The sequence below is a fragment of the Numenius arquata genome, chromosome Z (assembly GCF_964106895.1).
Source record: "Numenius arquata chromosome Z, bNumArq3.hap1.1, whole genome shotgun sequence".
In the NCBI taxonomy this organism is placed as follows: Eukaryota; Metazoa; Chordata; class Aves; order Charadriiformes; family Scolopacidae; genus Numenius; species Numenius arquata.
Genome location: NC_133616.1, coordinates 48,682,044 through 48,698,493, shown reverse-complemented (window position 1 = coordinate 48,698,493; position 16,450 = coordinate 48,682,044). Strand labels below are relative to the sequence as shown.

At 41.5% G+C, this 16,450-nt stretch overlaps 2 protein-coding genes across 3 annotated transcripts in view; both read right to left on the bottom strand.

Annotated features, from left to right (window-relative positions):
• The window catches only part of SECISBP2 (SECIS binding protein 2), a 28,144-nt gene extending 17,643 nt beyond the window's left edge, over positions 1-10,501 (bottom strand). The window contains exons 1-5 of one of the 2 annotated variants that reach the window (XM_074165657.1): positions 10,388-10,484; positions 4,461-4,590; positions 3,821-4,044; positions 2,073-2,160; positions 376-500 (exon numbers count right to left, since the gene is read on the bottom strand). In XM_074165657.1, the coding sequence (XP_074021758.1) occupies positions 376-500; positions 2,073-2,160; positions 3,821-4,044; positions 4,461-4,590; positions 10,388-10,429 (609 nt within the window). In that variant the 5' untranslated portion in view covers positions 10,430-10,484. Of the gene's footprint in view, positions 1-375; positions 501-2,072; positions 2,161-3,820; positions 4,045-4,460; positions 4,591-10,387 lie in introns of both variants that reach the window. The other variant, XM_074165658.1, reaches the window with a different exon arrangement.
• Positions 10,502-12,482: 1,981 nt separating this feature from the next.
• CKS2 (CDC28 protein kinase regulatory subunit 2) lies at positions 12,483-15,438 on the bottom strand. Its single transcript, XM_074165655.1, has 3 exons — positions 15,380-15,438; positions 13,700-13,827; positions 12,483-12,535 (listed from the first exon to the last, which is right to left on the bottom strand). Exons 1-3 carry the CDS (start codon positions 15,436-15,438, stop codon positions 12,483-12,485), a joined length of 240 nt encoding a protein of 79 aa, XP_074021756.1.
• Positions 15,439-16,450: the final 1,012 nt, after the last annotated feature.

Below are 16,450 nucleotides of genomic sequence, written 5' to 3'. Positions count from 1 at the left end.
GTATGATTATCAGAATGCATCAGGACTACTGAGATAGGAAATATTCACACAAATAAGGCAAGGGTTCCAAGTTTCATGCCTCGTTCTGAGGGTCAGGAATTTGAAAAAAGTCCAGCCTAAAAGTAATGTATTCAAATCAGCGATTTTGGAATTTCGTGTTGCTGGAGTAGCACTGTCTTTTTGACATCTTGTTATTCTTTTCCACTACAAGAGAAGAAAAATTCTAATAAGGACAAGGTAACAATATTAATTCTTAAAAGCTATTTTAGGTGTGGACACTGTACAGAGCCTAGAATAAAAATAAAAATGGCAATGTCACACATTAAGAGACACAAAGTAACAAAAATTAGTTTAGAGCAGACAATTCTCAAGTACCTTTGCTTTACCATTCTGCTTCCCTTTGCCTCTGGAAAGACCTTCAGATGCTGGTGATGACACAATTTTCTTTGGGGGCTGTGAAAGTACCATGGCCCAAGACACATGTGGCTGAGTAGAGCCATCTGCAGGCATTTCAGGAAATGCCATTGGGAAAAAAAGTGATATACAAAGATGTCTCAAACATATTTCTCAAATGTTCAAAAGAAAAAGGATCAGCAATGAATTAATCGAGGACTAGCAGGTACAGCACAGATCATATTCCTTCTGAGGAAGGACTGAAATAAGACGCTCGCACATCTTGCTTCTCCAGAAAGTTTTCTGGAATTGTAACTACTCCATATATTGTTCAGCACTATAGATATATATTTAGCCCAATTAAATTATAAATGGAAATCTATACTGTGTCATACGAACTACATACAAATAATTCCATGCTCATTTTCTAAGCTATTTTTCTTTAAAACAACAAACTTCTGCTATACTTATATACAAAATTCTTTTAATATTTATTGTACTCGGTCATACAGCTTTCATGTACAAGGCCCCATCACTACTTTCTCAAAAAATTTCCCACTTTTACAGACATATAAACCAGCTGAAACACTTCCTAGATGATTCTATGATTCTAATATGCCTCAGTGTACAAGAATTTCACTCGCTCACACTGAAAGACATCAATGTTTTGAAAGAATTCACACTTAATTAATTTTGGCAATATTCCAAACACACAACAAATACAGAACAAAATCTAGTATTTTTTTTAAGAATGAGGAAAACTTTCATTGAACAATTACATAGCATAATGGTTTTGGTAGCTGGGAGAGGCAAGGTTTTGATAGCAGGGAGAGGCTGCAGGTGTGGCCTCAGTGAGAAGTTGGACACCGCCAGTCCCAGCCAGCTCCAAGACAGACCCAGACTGGTGCATGTCTGTGTATACACAGAAATCCAGTGAGAATCACTAAGACAATTCAACGCATAACGCACGTGATGCCTCCGAGACAAAGTCCTGCTGAACAGAACCTTTTTTTGCACAATTATAGATTTAAGTATTCCAATTAAGTTACAAGACTTACTTGAAACTAGCCACCTGATAGTTTGTGGCAATCAAAAAAAAAAAAAAGTTCTGCATCCCACAGCCAGACAACAAAACAAAACAAAAGCATATTTCAGCACCACAGTTCTCACAGCTATCCTTTGTTTAACAGAGTTGACAGAAATAACATATGCTACAGAATAATTTTTAGGTACATCCTAGAACCTAGACTGCCAGCTTTTAAAAACAAATCTGTTTATCAAGACTGATCAAATATTTACCTCTCATTCTTGAAAAAAACCTGAAAATTACTCAAAAGACTTCTAATAATCAACATGCATTATGTTCTCTCCTCTTAAACAACACGGGAGGCAACTACAGCACTACTTGCCCTTGAGTGGCTATGAAACAGCAGAGAAGGAAGATAATCCCAGTTTTGATCTGCTGATGAAATCTATAAGCAAGAATGAGCTACAAGTGGTCACCTCATCTTAAAGAAACGGATACAGTTTTATTTGTTTGGTTTTTTCTTTTGCAGTGAGCTTGCTGTTTAATTCCTTTTTTACTTCAAACACCAACAGCTCCTCAGAACACTTGTTTTCCAAATTGATGAAATGCAAACAGTTAAAATACAGGGAAATAATTTGGCTGAAGCACTTACCCCTACCACCAAATGAAGAGGGAATTAAGCTGGCTACTGTTTCATCTAAAGTTGTTGATGAAGCTTTGCTTTCCACAGAAGTATCTTCCTGTAAAATAGGCAGCCAGGTATCATAAAAGTAGAAACAAAATCACTGACTTAAACAGAGCTAAAGATAAAACCCCCCCATAAATTAAAAATATCCTCAACTCGTGCACAGATAAAGGCGTAGGGAATTTTGTAAGCTGACGTTTTTCTAAGTAGCCTGACGTTGCTTTTCTAAGTGCAACCATCATTTTGACCCTATAGCATTACAAATATAAGCAGATGCCTCTCCACCGTTGTACAAGCAAGATGATGCCTTCTTGTATTTTACAAAAGAATCTAAACAATGACTCTAAGAACAAACAAGGAAAAGTTTCAACGTTCCAAGTACATTGAAAACAAAGTTCATCATCAAATTCAAACTAGCAATGACAAAGGATACTCAAGTAACAGGAGCAAGGTCTTTTTTTCCGTCACAGGCAGTTTTCTACTGAGAGGCACTGGAGATATTATGCTGTTTCATAGAATCATAAAATTGCCCAGGTTAGAATCATAGAACGGTTAGGGTTGGAAGGGACCTTAAAGATTGAGTTCCAACCCCCATACCATGGGCAGAGACACCTCCCACTAGACCAGGTTGCTCAAAGCCCCATCCAGCCTGGTCTTGAACACTTTCAGCGATGGGGCAGGAAGAGACCTTTCAGATCATCTAGTCCAACTGCCAACCTAACAGTGACAAAATCCATCACTAAACTGTATCTCTAAGCACCATGTCTACCTGTCTTTTAAATACTGCCAGGGATGGTGACTCAACCTGGGCAGCCTGTTCCAATGCTTAGTAATACTTTCAGTGTAAAAATTTTTCCTAATATCCAATCGAAACCGCCCCTGGTGCAGGGGAGGCCATTTCCTCTTGTCCTATCACCTGTTACTTGGGAGAAGAGACCGATCCCCACCTTTCTAAAACCTTCTTTAAGGTAGTTGTAGAGAGCGATAAGGTCTCCCCTCAGCCTCCTTCTTTTGTCTAGGCTAAACAACCCCAGTTCCCTCAGTCAGTCCTCATAAGGCTTGTTCTCCAGACCCACCACCATCCTAGTGATCCATCTGGATCCTTCAAAATTATTCATCTTTAATCACCATGACATACTACTGAAGGTTTCAGTACCAGTAGGAAAACAAGGAAATCAAGAAAAAGAATAAAGGTAAATGGTGATGTCTTAGTAATATTTTTCCTTCTTCTAGAATTCAGTTTCTTATTTTCATGCTTTAGCACAAAGCAATTAAGTACAATATTAGACACTTTTTTTTTTAAAATCTGTTAAAAGTATTGGATAAGTGACTGCTTACCTGTTATTTCCTGGCGAGAGAGAAAACAAGAAGCTGTTAAGAAACCTGAGGAACATACGCGCTCTGTATAGGCAAGACAGAAGTCTAGACCACAGCAGTACTAATCTACATTCTAACTGTACTTGACTTTCCCGTATCTACTGGCAGCAGAGACAAGGAAAGAGTGAGAAAGGATAAAAGAGGAGACAGTAAGCACTGACACCACCACCTACAAAAAGAACCATAAAACCTCTAGCTAGGAAATTCCTTGCTTGCAAGGTACTTAAACAGGTCTTTAACTACCATACTGAATGCAAAGTACTTGCATTCAGAAATGCTTGAACTTTAAACTAAAGTTTTATTTTTATGAGTTCTGCAACATGAAAGCATTAGCTAACCTCTGTGTTCAACACAAGGAACATCTGTGGTTGACTAAGGCACGTAATGGCCCTTTCCGATGAACATACAGGTCCACTTTTATGCTGTACATTCAATATCTCACTGCTTCCCAAACTCTGTGACTTGCGGAAATCCAAAACGGTAGCTTCAAATGCGTGTACAGGAAGAGACTCTGGTTTTGGAGTTTGAGTTGATTTCTTGTTTGTAGTTTTATTGAACCTGTCTGAATAAAGCATGTAAACTCTAGATAATTACACTTGCTTGTGATCATTTCTAGGTATGTTTTATAGTACACTAATTGACATAACTACAGTAACTGACACAGGAACTATTGCAATGCATAGGTCATCAAAAAAAACAACCTAGCAACTCTAACTGATGTGTATACATAACACGGACTCAACAGGCAACTGTAAATTCAGACACTTGCTTAGGAAATTTTTCATATCAGGTCACATGAATGTCTTCAATCAGCAAAAAAGACATTAAGTTAACATCCCCTGTCAAGAAGTCACACAGGAAAAATCTTGTTCCTTAATTATTCTAGATTTAGACACATCGTCACAAACTGAAGGCTACAGCACAGTAAACCACTTTATGTCTATTTGATGTATTACTAACCAAACAACACATCTGTACCTGGCTTCATGGAATCTCTGCTGCATGTGGAAGTCTGGAACGAAGTCCTGTTCAAAATTCTGAGAGAAGAGTCCTCTCCACCATGCCTTTTCTTGTCTAATTTTTTCTCACCCTCTTTTGATCTCATCTGCTGCAAGTATTTGTGACATATTTAGTTGATTTTAGTTGAACTTTGTAAAGTCATCAAGTTTGCCGCAACTACCTCTGCATCTGGAGCTTGACCATCAAGTTAATATAACACAAATAGTTAGTATACCATAACCACAAATAACCAATAAAAATAGGAACAGCCAGAGATGCATTATTTAATTTTATCTACCTTGTTAACCATGCCATTTTTACCACATACTGTAGCCCAAGCAAGACATTATGCAATTATTCCATATGTTTTATGCAATTATTCCATATGTTTCTCAACAACTATACTTTTAAGATCTTGTTAGCAGAGCATTTCCAATAGTTTTTTGTTTGGTCTTAAATCATCCAGTCTGATTTTCTAAAACCGAGTTTCTTCTAGAACAGAGCTAAAAATCTTAAAAGCATTCCCATCTTTTGACTAAACTACATATTCTGTGCAAAACTAGGCAAGACTGATGTCAGCACAACCAAAACACTTGGAGCAGAGAGAAAGTAACAAGAAAAGAGACACCTATGTGATCCCAGTAAAGGAAACACATTAATCTATACTGTAAAGTCCTGAAAGCCTTGTGATCCTTGCAAGAAACACAGTTTGGCAAAGCTGGACTCAGGAATCAGAATGGCAGGCAAGGAACAAGCATTAGGCTTGCATCTATGCAAAGTATATTGTATCGATCTAGACAAGTAGCTTAACTTGATTACAGATGTTGGACTAAGTTGAAAGTAAATCTGGCAGCAACATTATTTTCTTGGATGGGAGGACAAGGCATTTCCTGACCTCCAAAGCTAAACTGTTAAAGTTTTAGGAGATGTGAACGCAAAGCTGCGGAAGTCAACCATTTCTCTTCAAGCTCACGAAAAAATAAGTGACAGGGAGCAATGACAAAAAGACCATAAAACCATACACAGTTGAGCCCAAGCCCCAACAAACATCACAGAACTCCTCCCAGAAGCAAAACTAAGTTTCTTCATATTATATTACCTATGCTAACACTGAGCTAATCACCTCCCCAGACAGCTTCAGTGTTTGATTTTTCTCTCAGCAAGAAAACTACTAATTTTGGGTCTACAGCCTCTGCATCTCATCTCTAGTATTGCATGCTTAGGACCTAATCTTACAACTGCCTCTACAGAGGCTTGACCACAGTGAAGTTACCAGGTCTCTGCCTAGGGAGTAAGGTCCACCAGAAGAATGTGACTGCAGAAAGAGATTACTTGAACCTGTTGGAAACAATAACAGCCTTACAAATCCAAGAGACACAATGTCTAACCATAGAGGGAAGGGGTTAATAATACATTTGATTTATTCCCTGATTTTTATATTTTGAGGAGTCTATTTTTTGTTTGAAAATATTATCCAAGTTTCAGGAAATTCATCCCCAAACAGGCACATACACACAAAATGACAGATGATGTTTAGCGAGTATTTGTTTTACCTTTGATTGAAAGAGATCCTTTCTAACGTGAACCTCTCCTCCCTCTCCACACCAATACAAGTTCCTACTCTCTTGTGGATTGTTTTCTACCTGTAGCAGGTCTTGGAAATCCTTCAACAATAGATGTGGTCTCATTACTTATCAGCCACATAGCTGATTACAGCCACCAGTTGTCTGTTAACTCAGGTTCATGGAAGTATCACCAGGCTCAAAGAAAGCCCTTCCTCCCTCCCCCCAAGTCCAAACAGTGAACAAAGGTAAGCATAACTCACAAATGAATGGTCCTTTCTTCTCCTCTGCCCCCAGATACTGTTTTCTGAGGAAAAAGAACTAAATTCCCCACATGTTCCAAAAATAGTGCTTGAAAAACTGAATTAATTTGAACTGTAGAATCCCATGAACTTTTTTGAAATCTGAAGTTTGGAACATTACTATCATTCTCTCTAAATGCTATTAATTATCACTACAAGAACAGAGAGTGATCATTCACTTTAAAAAATGAAGCAAATATTTAGAAAGATTGATTTAAAATAAGAATTTAATTTTAATTTTAAAAAAATCATAAACACGTATTTGCCCACCTTTGAAAAAGATTCTTACTTTCTTGTTTGACTGGATACCTTTGCTCAGCAGATTCACTGACTATTCCTGAACCATTATAGCGTGCTGAGTTGTTAGAATGCTACTGTAAGCCAGCTACTGGATATACATTTGAAAAAACATCAGGTGAGTAAGAGTAGCTGGAGTATTCACAGAAGGTAGCATCTCCCAGAACACTATGTGACGGACATTAAGAAAGAGATAAGAAGTCATCCCAGGGCAGATCTGCAGCATATACTTGCTGCCTAGATAAACATATCATCCCTTGGCTGAAGAATTTGTTTAACAAAAAAGATATATTTTGAGAGAAAACTATTCCATATTACTTCAATTAAGTATTTACCTACTGCTATAGCCTGCTTTAAAAAGAATTAATTTTGTTTTGGGAAAACATGCAGTTAAGCAAATATTTTAAAACACAGATGCTATCTGCTTCCAGGTTTCAAAGCTAGTCTGCTTTGCAGTTACAGTCCTAATTTCTGTTTAAGGTGATCAAGATTCTTTGGGCTTATTTTTGGTAGGTTTTATCTTGTGAAACAAACCAAAAGCACAGCACAACTACATGATATGCATTAAACACCTGACTGCAAAAATACAAACATTTAAGTGTAAAACCTGTCTTGAAATGCCATAATAACAAAGTAGGAATATAGCACTTTATGGGGTATAAGACACGCATGAAATACAATACAGAACTATAATAATTAACCGACCTGCATTTAACCATCACAGTTTCTGAAAACACATGGGTGGGGCATACCTTTTTCCTTCAAATGTACACTCAAAGTTCCCTTCCAATTTCCTCCTACACTTTGTACAGAAACTATATGCTGAGATGCAAAATTGATTAGGAAGAAAGGAAACTTCTCAGCTTAAGTAAGTTGCATTTAGTTTTTAAAGCTGTTCACTGTGAAGCGGCCAACCTCCGAATCTTGGGCAGGTAATGAAAAACAGAGAAACTTTTCCATCAGAACAAGAGCCTGTTGCAATTCTGCTACACTTTAGTCAAAACTCTTACAATCACAGTTTACACCAAAAGAAAGATAACAAATGAGAGTCAAAAAAACCACCATGGCTCACTGCCAACAAGGCAAAACACTAATCAGAATATTGCTGCTGTCTGCTGGTTGTTTTTTTATTAAATGCCAATTGATTTAATGCTAATACTATGTTTTTTCTAATGCATAGATCAGGGCATACTCACCTCAACATTAAACTTCTATTACAAACCAAAATGGGTTGAAAATGCTGAGATTTCCCATAGATAAAATGAAGGCCTACAATGAGTGTGTTCACTAAGGCTCTAACTGAACTTGTTAGGGCACACCAATATGTTCGCAGTAATTGCAAAATTAATCCAGAATCCAGAGTTCTGAGAAGCAACTAGAGACCTAGGTAACATCACAAGACTCTTAGAAGACTCAATATTCTACCACATAGGCTTTTTCTAGCTTGCTCTGGGGTTAAGAATACTTTTATAAGTCTACCATAAATGTCTTTTTTTCAGGCCTTATTAGAAAAAAACTTTTAGAAACTTGTAGCATTCTTACTGAAACTGCCTTTCTGATGATGCAAGTGTTGTGGAGTGCAGATCCAGGAGGAGCCCCATACACTATTTAAATGTTTTACAGCATAAGAAATCTTCTTGAAGGATCTTCATCTTCCTTGTATGTGACTATATTTACCCCACCGCTGTCATAAAACAACCAGTCTTTCACCCAAGGACTGGATTCAGCTACTTCCAAAGCACAAACAAGTCAGATCAATCATTACAGACCAACAAATCCTCCTTAATGCTCCATAACAATACAGGCCCTTGAGAGCAAGGGACAAGGCACCAGACAGATAACCAAAGAACATAAATGCAAAAACTTAAGTCATGAAGACAACGCACAAGTGTTCCTACAGTTATAATGGTAATGTATCAGAGCTTTGACTCTGTAAGAGTATTCAGTATCTGAAACCGGAAGGTTAAATTCCCCCAAGAAATAAGATTCAGAAAATATACATACTTATCCAAAGATGGCTCCTGAACAAATGGGTAGTGTGTAGTTAAGTACCTAGGAAAGACACATGCTTCTGAGGGTTCTGACCATGCCACAGCTATCACATGTTTTGGAACAAATGGTTTGACCTCTGCTGACAACTTGACACCCTGAGAAACAAAATGTTTTTTGGCTACATGCATTTGGAGATTAATGTTATAAATGAAAAATACTCATCCTTGTGAACTTAACTGTCTTAGGAAAGTGTTAGTTTGCTCTCTTCTAACAAAACATGCACAATAAAGCTTACCGAAAGGAAATGGAAGAAGAGGGAGAAACAAAACCGCGGAATTCTAAGAGAAACGTGACTGCTCTGGAAAGCTATTTCCTTTAATACCCACATTTATCATGAAAGATGCAGCAAATGCTAATACACAAATTCTAATTTAGATTTGAACAATATAAGCTAAAGGTCATAAGACATACTAGCACTACTGTAAAATCAAACTCTGGAAGTATGTAACAATAACAGCCTTGTATACACCTGAATTTTAAGATAGTCTGTCTGAAAGCATTACTTAGTTATATAGCCTTGTCATTTCTGGCACAACACAAATCTAATAAGAAGAACTTTCCATTTGTTCTGAATTACCATCGACTTAGACTGGATATGTCTATATGGAAGGACACTGAAATGACACTCAAAGTATTTATTGCCACTACAGTATTACACAGCTTTATGCACCCTAATGCATGCCACAAAGCATTCCTCCAGTTGACTGTGCATTTCAGAGTACCTGACTTACTACATGAAAACTGGGATTTTTTCACTTGTCAAAACCAATTTAAACAATGAACACACAGAACTTTTAAAAATATTTGAATGGTTATGTCAATGCTTGAGCATATAAACTGGACTCCCTGCATCCTCTAGTGGCTCAGCAGTCACTTGTACAATTTAAAAAACTCTGACAGCCTAAAGTAAATTACAAGTAACTGCAAACTCTTCAGTTTCTGAATTTACCAAGCAGATCCAAATATACAAGGAATCCATTGTACCACAGACAAATAAAACGTGAAATTGGCACAATTAAGTACACAAATATATATCAAAAGCATAAATTTAGGTGGTACTTAAAGCAAAGCATTATTGAACAATTACTGAGAATACCTCATTCACTAAACACGTAGCGCATCACAGGAAGCAACTACGATTGCAGGCTAATCACTAACTTCAAAGACCCCCCAACTCTAACCAGGAAATAAGCCCACGTGCAATGCAATGCCACTGTTACTGGGCCGCATTTGTGCACCCATCTTTAAAGCAACTGGGACGTCCGCCTGTCCCTGCAACAGACTCTCAATTCTCTCAATACGAAGCCGGTTTTACGATTAATCTCGCTGGAGATTACGTCCGGGGTTCCCCTGTCCGAGCGGTGGGGAAGTGACTCGCTGCGCCTTCCCCAGCTCCAACCCTTCCCGAAGGACTCCTCTCCCCTAGCCCCAAGTGGAAACTGACTCAAGACGCAGAGCGAATTGCTCGCCCAGCCCCGGCGGAGGCCCGTGGGTAGCTGGATGGCTCGGCCCGGCGAGCAGACCCCGGCTTCCGCCGGCCAGGACGCCAGGCGAGAGAAAGGTGGCTCTCTATGCGGCCCCGGGGCACTGCGGGCCGCGGCTCACCACCCGCGGCCACTCCGCGCCACCGTTACACAACAGGCCGGGAGGAGTTGGGCAATGAGCGGGGGACTGTGGGCGCCGTTGCCCTTACCTCGCCACCTCGGCCGGGACTCGGCCGCCTCTCCGCGGACATGGCGCGAGCAGTCCCGCCGCCCCCAGCACAACCCGCTCCCCGCAGCCCCGCACAGCGGCGCGCTGCGATGACGTCTCCGGCCGGGGTCGGTCACATGACTTGCGGGAAAGCGTGGCAGCGCCTGCGCGGAGAGCAGCGCCCGAGCAGGCGGGGACCGACGGGTCTGCCGAGAGATCGGGCCTGCAGGTGATCCCAGTCCTGGCAGAGAAGGGCACAGAGGCTGCCACCTACAGGCGGCAGACCGGCAGAAAACCTTTAAGGAGCACCCAGTGGGACACCGCGGGACAACCGCCAGGACTCCAGGACTCAAGGGGATTGTTACCCACGGCTCTTTTCGTATCCACTGGGCCTGAGGAGAGCCCCAATCCAGGGGTAAGGCTATAGTCTTACATACACATCAGCATGCAGAGCCAGTTGGCCACCACCGAGATGGACATCTCTAGCAGCTTATTTTCCTCAAACTCAGCAGGTTACTTGCCTCTGTCTGTCATCATGAACACCTTCGTAGCACACACACATCACACAGGGAGAATACATGCTTTTAACCAGTTAAGATATACACAGATGTTCCTGGTTTTGTTGGCCCTCTAGATCCCTCACAGCTGTAATGCTAGGTTGCATTTGAAATGGACAACACAACTAGGTGCACAGGTACTATAGTTATTCAAACACCTAATATACTGAAGCCCTTTTTAAAACATCAGATTGCTTGGTTACTACTACATGGTCCCAAGATGCCAGTGACCATTTTGATGCAATTTATTACTTATCAGCAGCTCACCTTTGCTGACACACAGCTTGCTAAAAAAGGACTGATCAGAGTTGCACTTTTTCTGCTTTTATGAGGTGAAGAGCACTGTTTACTTTGACAACTCTTCCAAACCACTTCCGCTTACAGAGTACAAGCTGACTTCCCAGAAAAAAAAAAAAAAAAAAAAAAAACAAACAGGATGCAGGCTAAAACCCCAGGCTAAAAGGTTTGTAGCAGAAATATAAACTAGTACTACCAAAGTAAATCAAACAAGCATGAAAATATCCCTATTATTTATATCCCTCTATATCCTAAACTAAGTTTATACCAAGTCATTAAATATCCTGCATTGGAAGGGACCAACATGGATCGAGTTCAACTCCTGACTCCACATAAGGCATCCTCAAAGTTAAAACCCCTCTCAAAAGCATTGTCCAAACACCTCTTGAACACCCACGGGCTTGAGGCCATGACCACTGCCCCAGGGAGCCTGTTCCAGTGCTTGACCACCCTTCTCAGTGAGTAATTTTTTCCCAATATCCAACCTGAACTTCCCATGACACAGCATTAAGCCATTCCCTTGCATCCTGTCACCAGACTACAGCAGGACAAGTAGTCATTGCAGAATAATTAATCCCATTATAACCTACATCAACTAGAGTCCCATAATTTGAGCATGTCAGAAGCTAGTCTGAGCATTACCTGTCACTGCCAGCTTTCTTTTCACATTGCCTGCAGTTCCCAATTCCAATCAGGGTTAGGAACCTCGGCCTGCAGGGCAAAATAATTCTTGCAGAGAAACAAAATAGGTTCAACTAATTTTTTCCTGAAGTAGGTACTCTTAACATGTTAAACAATGAATATTCATCTGGTAAATTAGGACTCTAGAAACTTAGGTTTTATGTATCATTAAAACCAGTTTATTTATGCCTACTATAAAATAGGTGAGCCATTGAATTTGAACATGCTACACTTCAGCAGAAAAGTTGAGTGCAAAAGTTACTGAACACAGGTAAGAAGTGATCATGTAGTCAGAACACGCAATAAGTAAACTCTAATAGAAAAAATTCATTGAAAATTCAGGTAGGCACTTACATCAACAGTACAAAAGATAAGTTCATCACTCTTTGAACGCTACTAGAAGCCTACTTGGAATTGCATTTGACTGAGCTTTGTTGCTGTGAATAATACAGCTCATGCACAGGTATGGATGTAGGATTTGTACATTTTAAAGTATTCACTGAATACTACCAACATATATACACTCATATACACAGATCCAGAAGAGTTATAGAAAATGGTTCATTTCTGCTTATCCTTTGGAAGAGGTCTTCTGAAGAGAAGAATATGCGGTTCTGTGGAAATAAAATTGAACAAAGCATTAGTTTGTCATTTACGCCTTGATTACAGAAATTTCTTTTATTTAGGAAGTCTTGAACAATGGTTGAAGCTTGCTGTCAAATAATAAACAGATTAAGAAGTCAAGTCCACAAACAAGGCCCCATGAGTAATATTAGCAGACCAACTTTGCAGCAACCTTACAACAGTCAACAGTTTCATCCTAGATGTTGGCAGTATCATAAACCTAAGATACTTACAAGAAGGAACTACTGGAATTTTTACTTCGTAGTTTATATTATTTTTACGCAGTATTGGCATTGACATTACTGTTACTGTAACCTAGACTAACAAACTGCTGATGCTGTCCTTGTTAGTTACATAGTTTCAAGCATCAACAAAAGCCACTAGTATTGATCTCCTTTAACTGTAAACTCCTCCAAGAAAGCCTATAAAGTATTAAAGGTGACCAGGTAACGGAAACACTGGAAGGTTACACTCATTTCTTCACCTGGTTCTTCAGAAACTTGGAACACTATGCTGTTGCAATTCATCTGTCACCAGTTAACTTTCCATTGACAAGCCTGACTAAAAAGTATCTTGAATGGCTGTTCTCAGTACACTCTGGTTGATTAGAGTTTTCAGGCTTCACACCTCATTAACTGATAGACTGGTTATAAGTGCTGGTTATAACTACAGTTCAAACTATACCATAGACTTTTAAGAGCATTAATACAGGACATTGTCCTAAGTTTTTGTACAAAGAGTGTGTCAGCTTTATGATTTGAAGATATACTGCTATATAAACTTTGGTTCAGTCATTGAGATACTAACATGATTCAGGAGCTCACAAGAAGTCCCTTTCTTTTGGTAGAAGTAGGAACAGTTTCCAGTCTGGCATGTTTTGTCTACTGATAGGACATACATACCTAGGCCAAATCTAGCATTTTGCAGTTCTGGGAACAAGATATGAAAGTTTAAAATAGAGGCTGTTACATTGCCTTTGCTGACAAATGGCTAGAAAAGCAAGGAGATAAAGAGGAGTCTAAACATTCAGTAATTAATTCCAGCTGGATTCCACTGAAGGAGCAATTACGCGCTACACACTTCAGTTGAGCACCAGGCAATTGATATTTTAGCTTCTTTTGTTTGTTCATTTCATTCTGTCCAGATGTACTTACCTGGCTCATGGATCATGTAGTGAACCCAGCCAAGACTCTGCTGAACACCAAGTCGTCTCCACTCTTCTTCAGACATCAGGTGGGATTTTGGCACTTGTTTTGAAAGTTCTCTTGGCAGCATCACATGTCTGTAGAGGTTTAATTATTAAACACACACTATATACACTAATGCCTGTGTACACTAGAAAATTTGCCCAGATCTACACTGAAAGACAGTAAAGAAGTTCCGTTATCAATATGAGCATTCCCTACAAATGAGCCTAGGGTGCTGACTGATACCACTAACTTGATTATGAAGCATCTGTCCCAGAATCCAGTTTTAAAATCACTTTGTCTACTAGACACATCTGTATGCAACTGTATATTTTAACAGCCAGCCTACTTCCTAGAAGAAAGTAATTCCCCTGCACACTCTAATCATGCTACTTGTATAGAAATATGTGTTCCTAGCAATTGGTTGTCATATCAGCTATTTGAAAAAAATCAGGATTTTGGAGTTTTGGAATGATTGATAAAGTCGTTCTTATTTGCATTTTGCGTTTTTTAACTAACAATATATTTTCCAGAGACTACAGTGGTGGTTTAGAAAGACAGAACACTAACACTTTAAGAGTTTGATATATCAGCTGAGGAGAAACATAAAGCCTGCTCTCTACATTTGCATGTTCCTTTATCACTTACTGGAAAGAAAAGCATTCAATCTCAATTTTGAGATCATAGGAGTGACCTGGTAAGAGGGACACTTAGATCTCTACACAGAGGAAAAAACACCTGAGTTGTATTAGTGCTTTCAAGTAAGTCTAGAAGACTGAACTTCAACAGTATCAGTTATAATCCAGAACTGACTGCTGTTATAGCTTTGAAAACTAGCAGGTAGAACACTGTCTCTAAGGCTTTATGAACTACATTTATTAGTCCCTATGTTTCGACGTGGCCTTATGAACTGCCTTCAAATCTGATGCGTTAATCAAAATGCACACTTCATCCACATTCAGAGCTGGAAGTGAGAGAGTATAAGACGTTACTCTTTGGTACATAGAGCATTCTTAACACGTGGGTTTCAGTTCCCTGCCTCACTTCTTACGGCCTCTAACCGAGATAGGTGGCAGTGCCGGGGGCGGCGCCCCGCCTACACCACCTCACCCTCCAGGCATTCTGCGCCAGCGCCACCAGCAGGCGGGCGGGCTACCCGCCAGCGCTCCGCTGCGGTCGCCACCCCGGTTTCGTCAGCAGGGGCCGAGCGCTCCGCGCTGCCTCAGCCCAGCTCCGCCACGGCCGATTCTCCCCCCGCCTCCACTGTTTTCTTCGGCACCTTCTGGATGGGGCTTGCACTACCCGCTCATCAAACGATCGCCCCAGAAGAGGCCAGCTCAGGCCAGCGGTCGAATTGTCCAGACCAGCGCTCGAATCACCCCACACCCCCCCCCCCCCCCGGTAGAAAGCTACGCAACCCCCAGCCATGGGGAGCAAGGCACGGCCAGTCCCCCCGACACTTTAAGCCCCTCTGATCCCAGAGAAGATAAAGCCACGCTTACTATCGCCACCAACAGAGCTTATTCCCGGACGGCATCGCCCAAGGCCCGAGGAAGGCGGCGCCCAAACCACCCTGCCCCTCCCCACGAAAGGGCCGGCAAGAGCCCCTTCCTAATCCCTTCAACCGGCCCTCCCACGGCCTCATACCGGTACTCATACTGCTCATCAAAGTACTTGTCAGAATAGTAGATTTGCTTGTGGGCCATGGCGAGCGGCAGCAGGAGCAGCAGACACAGCTTTCCTCTCGGGCGACCCCGCAGACTAACCGCTCGCGTCCGCGCCGCCCTCGGTTTGAATCCAGCAGCTCAGCTCTCATTGGTCTTGCCGGGCCAGCCAATGGCGTGCCGCGTTGCCACGTGATTCGGGCGCTCGCCTTCCCACCCAATCCCCGGAAGCTGCAGGGGAGCCTTATGTAAGGGGGTGGTGGTTGGGAGATCGGTGAGGGTTTCGCGTACCTTGCCAGGGTGGGCGGGCGCGAGGTGCAGGGGTGCGGTGATTGGCCAGCCGCCAGCGGGGCTGAGCGGTTCCAGCAGTTTCTAGACTGCCCAGGCGGGGGAGCGGCCGTTGGGGCCGTTAGGGCCATTAGGGCGGTCAGTGAGCGCGGCCCGGCCCTGGTTTGCCCTGCACGCGGTCGGCTTGGCGCGGCCCTTGCGGCGGGGGCGGCTACGGCCCCGGGTGTCATGGCAGGCAGCAGGAGGGAGCCTCTGTTCTCTTCATGAAGCTTCGGACTTATATGGACTGTGCGCCGTGCCCTGGGGCACGAATCCCACGTTCTGGGGCGCTGTGGGCGTTGTGCACTGTTGGAATGCTGGGACATGACTGTTGCACAAACACGGTTGCTGGGACACGGCAGTTCTACAAACACGGTCGCTCCCCTGACTTGCAAGGCTGTTGTGTCGGTAGTAGTTGACGTGCTATTTGCTTAGAGTGCAAACAGACGGGGGGTGCAGGCACGTTTGGAGCGGTGTGCAGTTTATGGACAGGATTTCGGTTTACATTCTTACATAGCAAAATAGCACAGTGAATACTTTAATGGTAAAACATAAGTAGCAGCTTGCCAGGATTTGATAAGAGGCACTGCAGTTCCTGGGATATGGATATGAATGTTATTTTTGGCATCAGGCTTTTTTTGGTAGGTAAATGCTGAATTCTGTGCTTTCCTAAACTGCAGTGGTATTTCTTGGATATAGTTATCCTGTAAGATGAGATAAGCTTAGT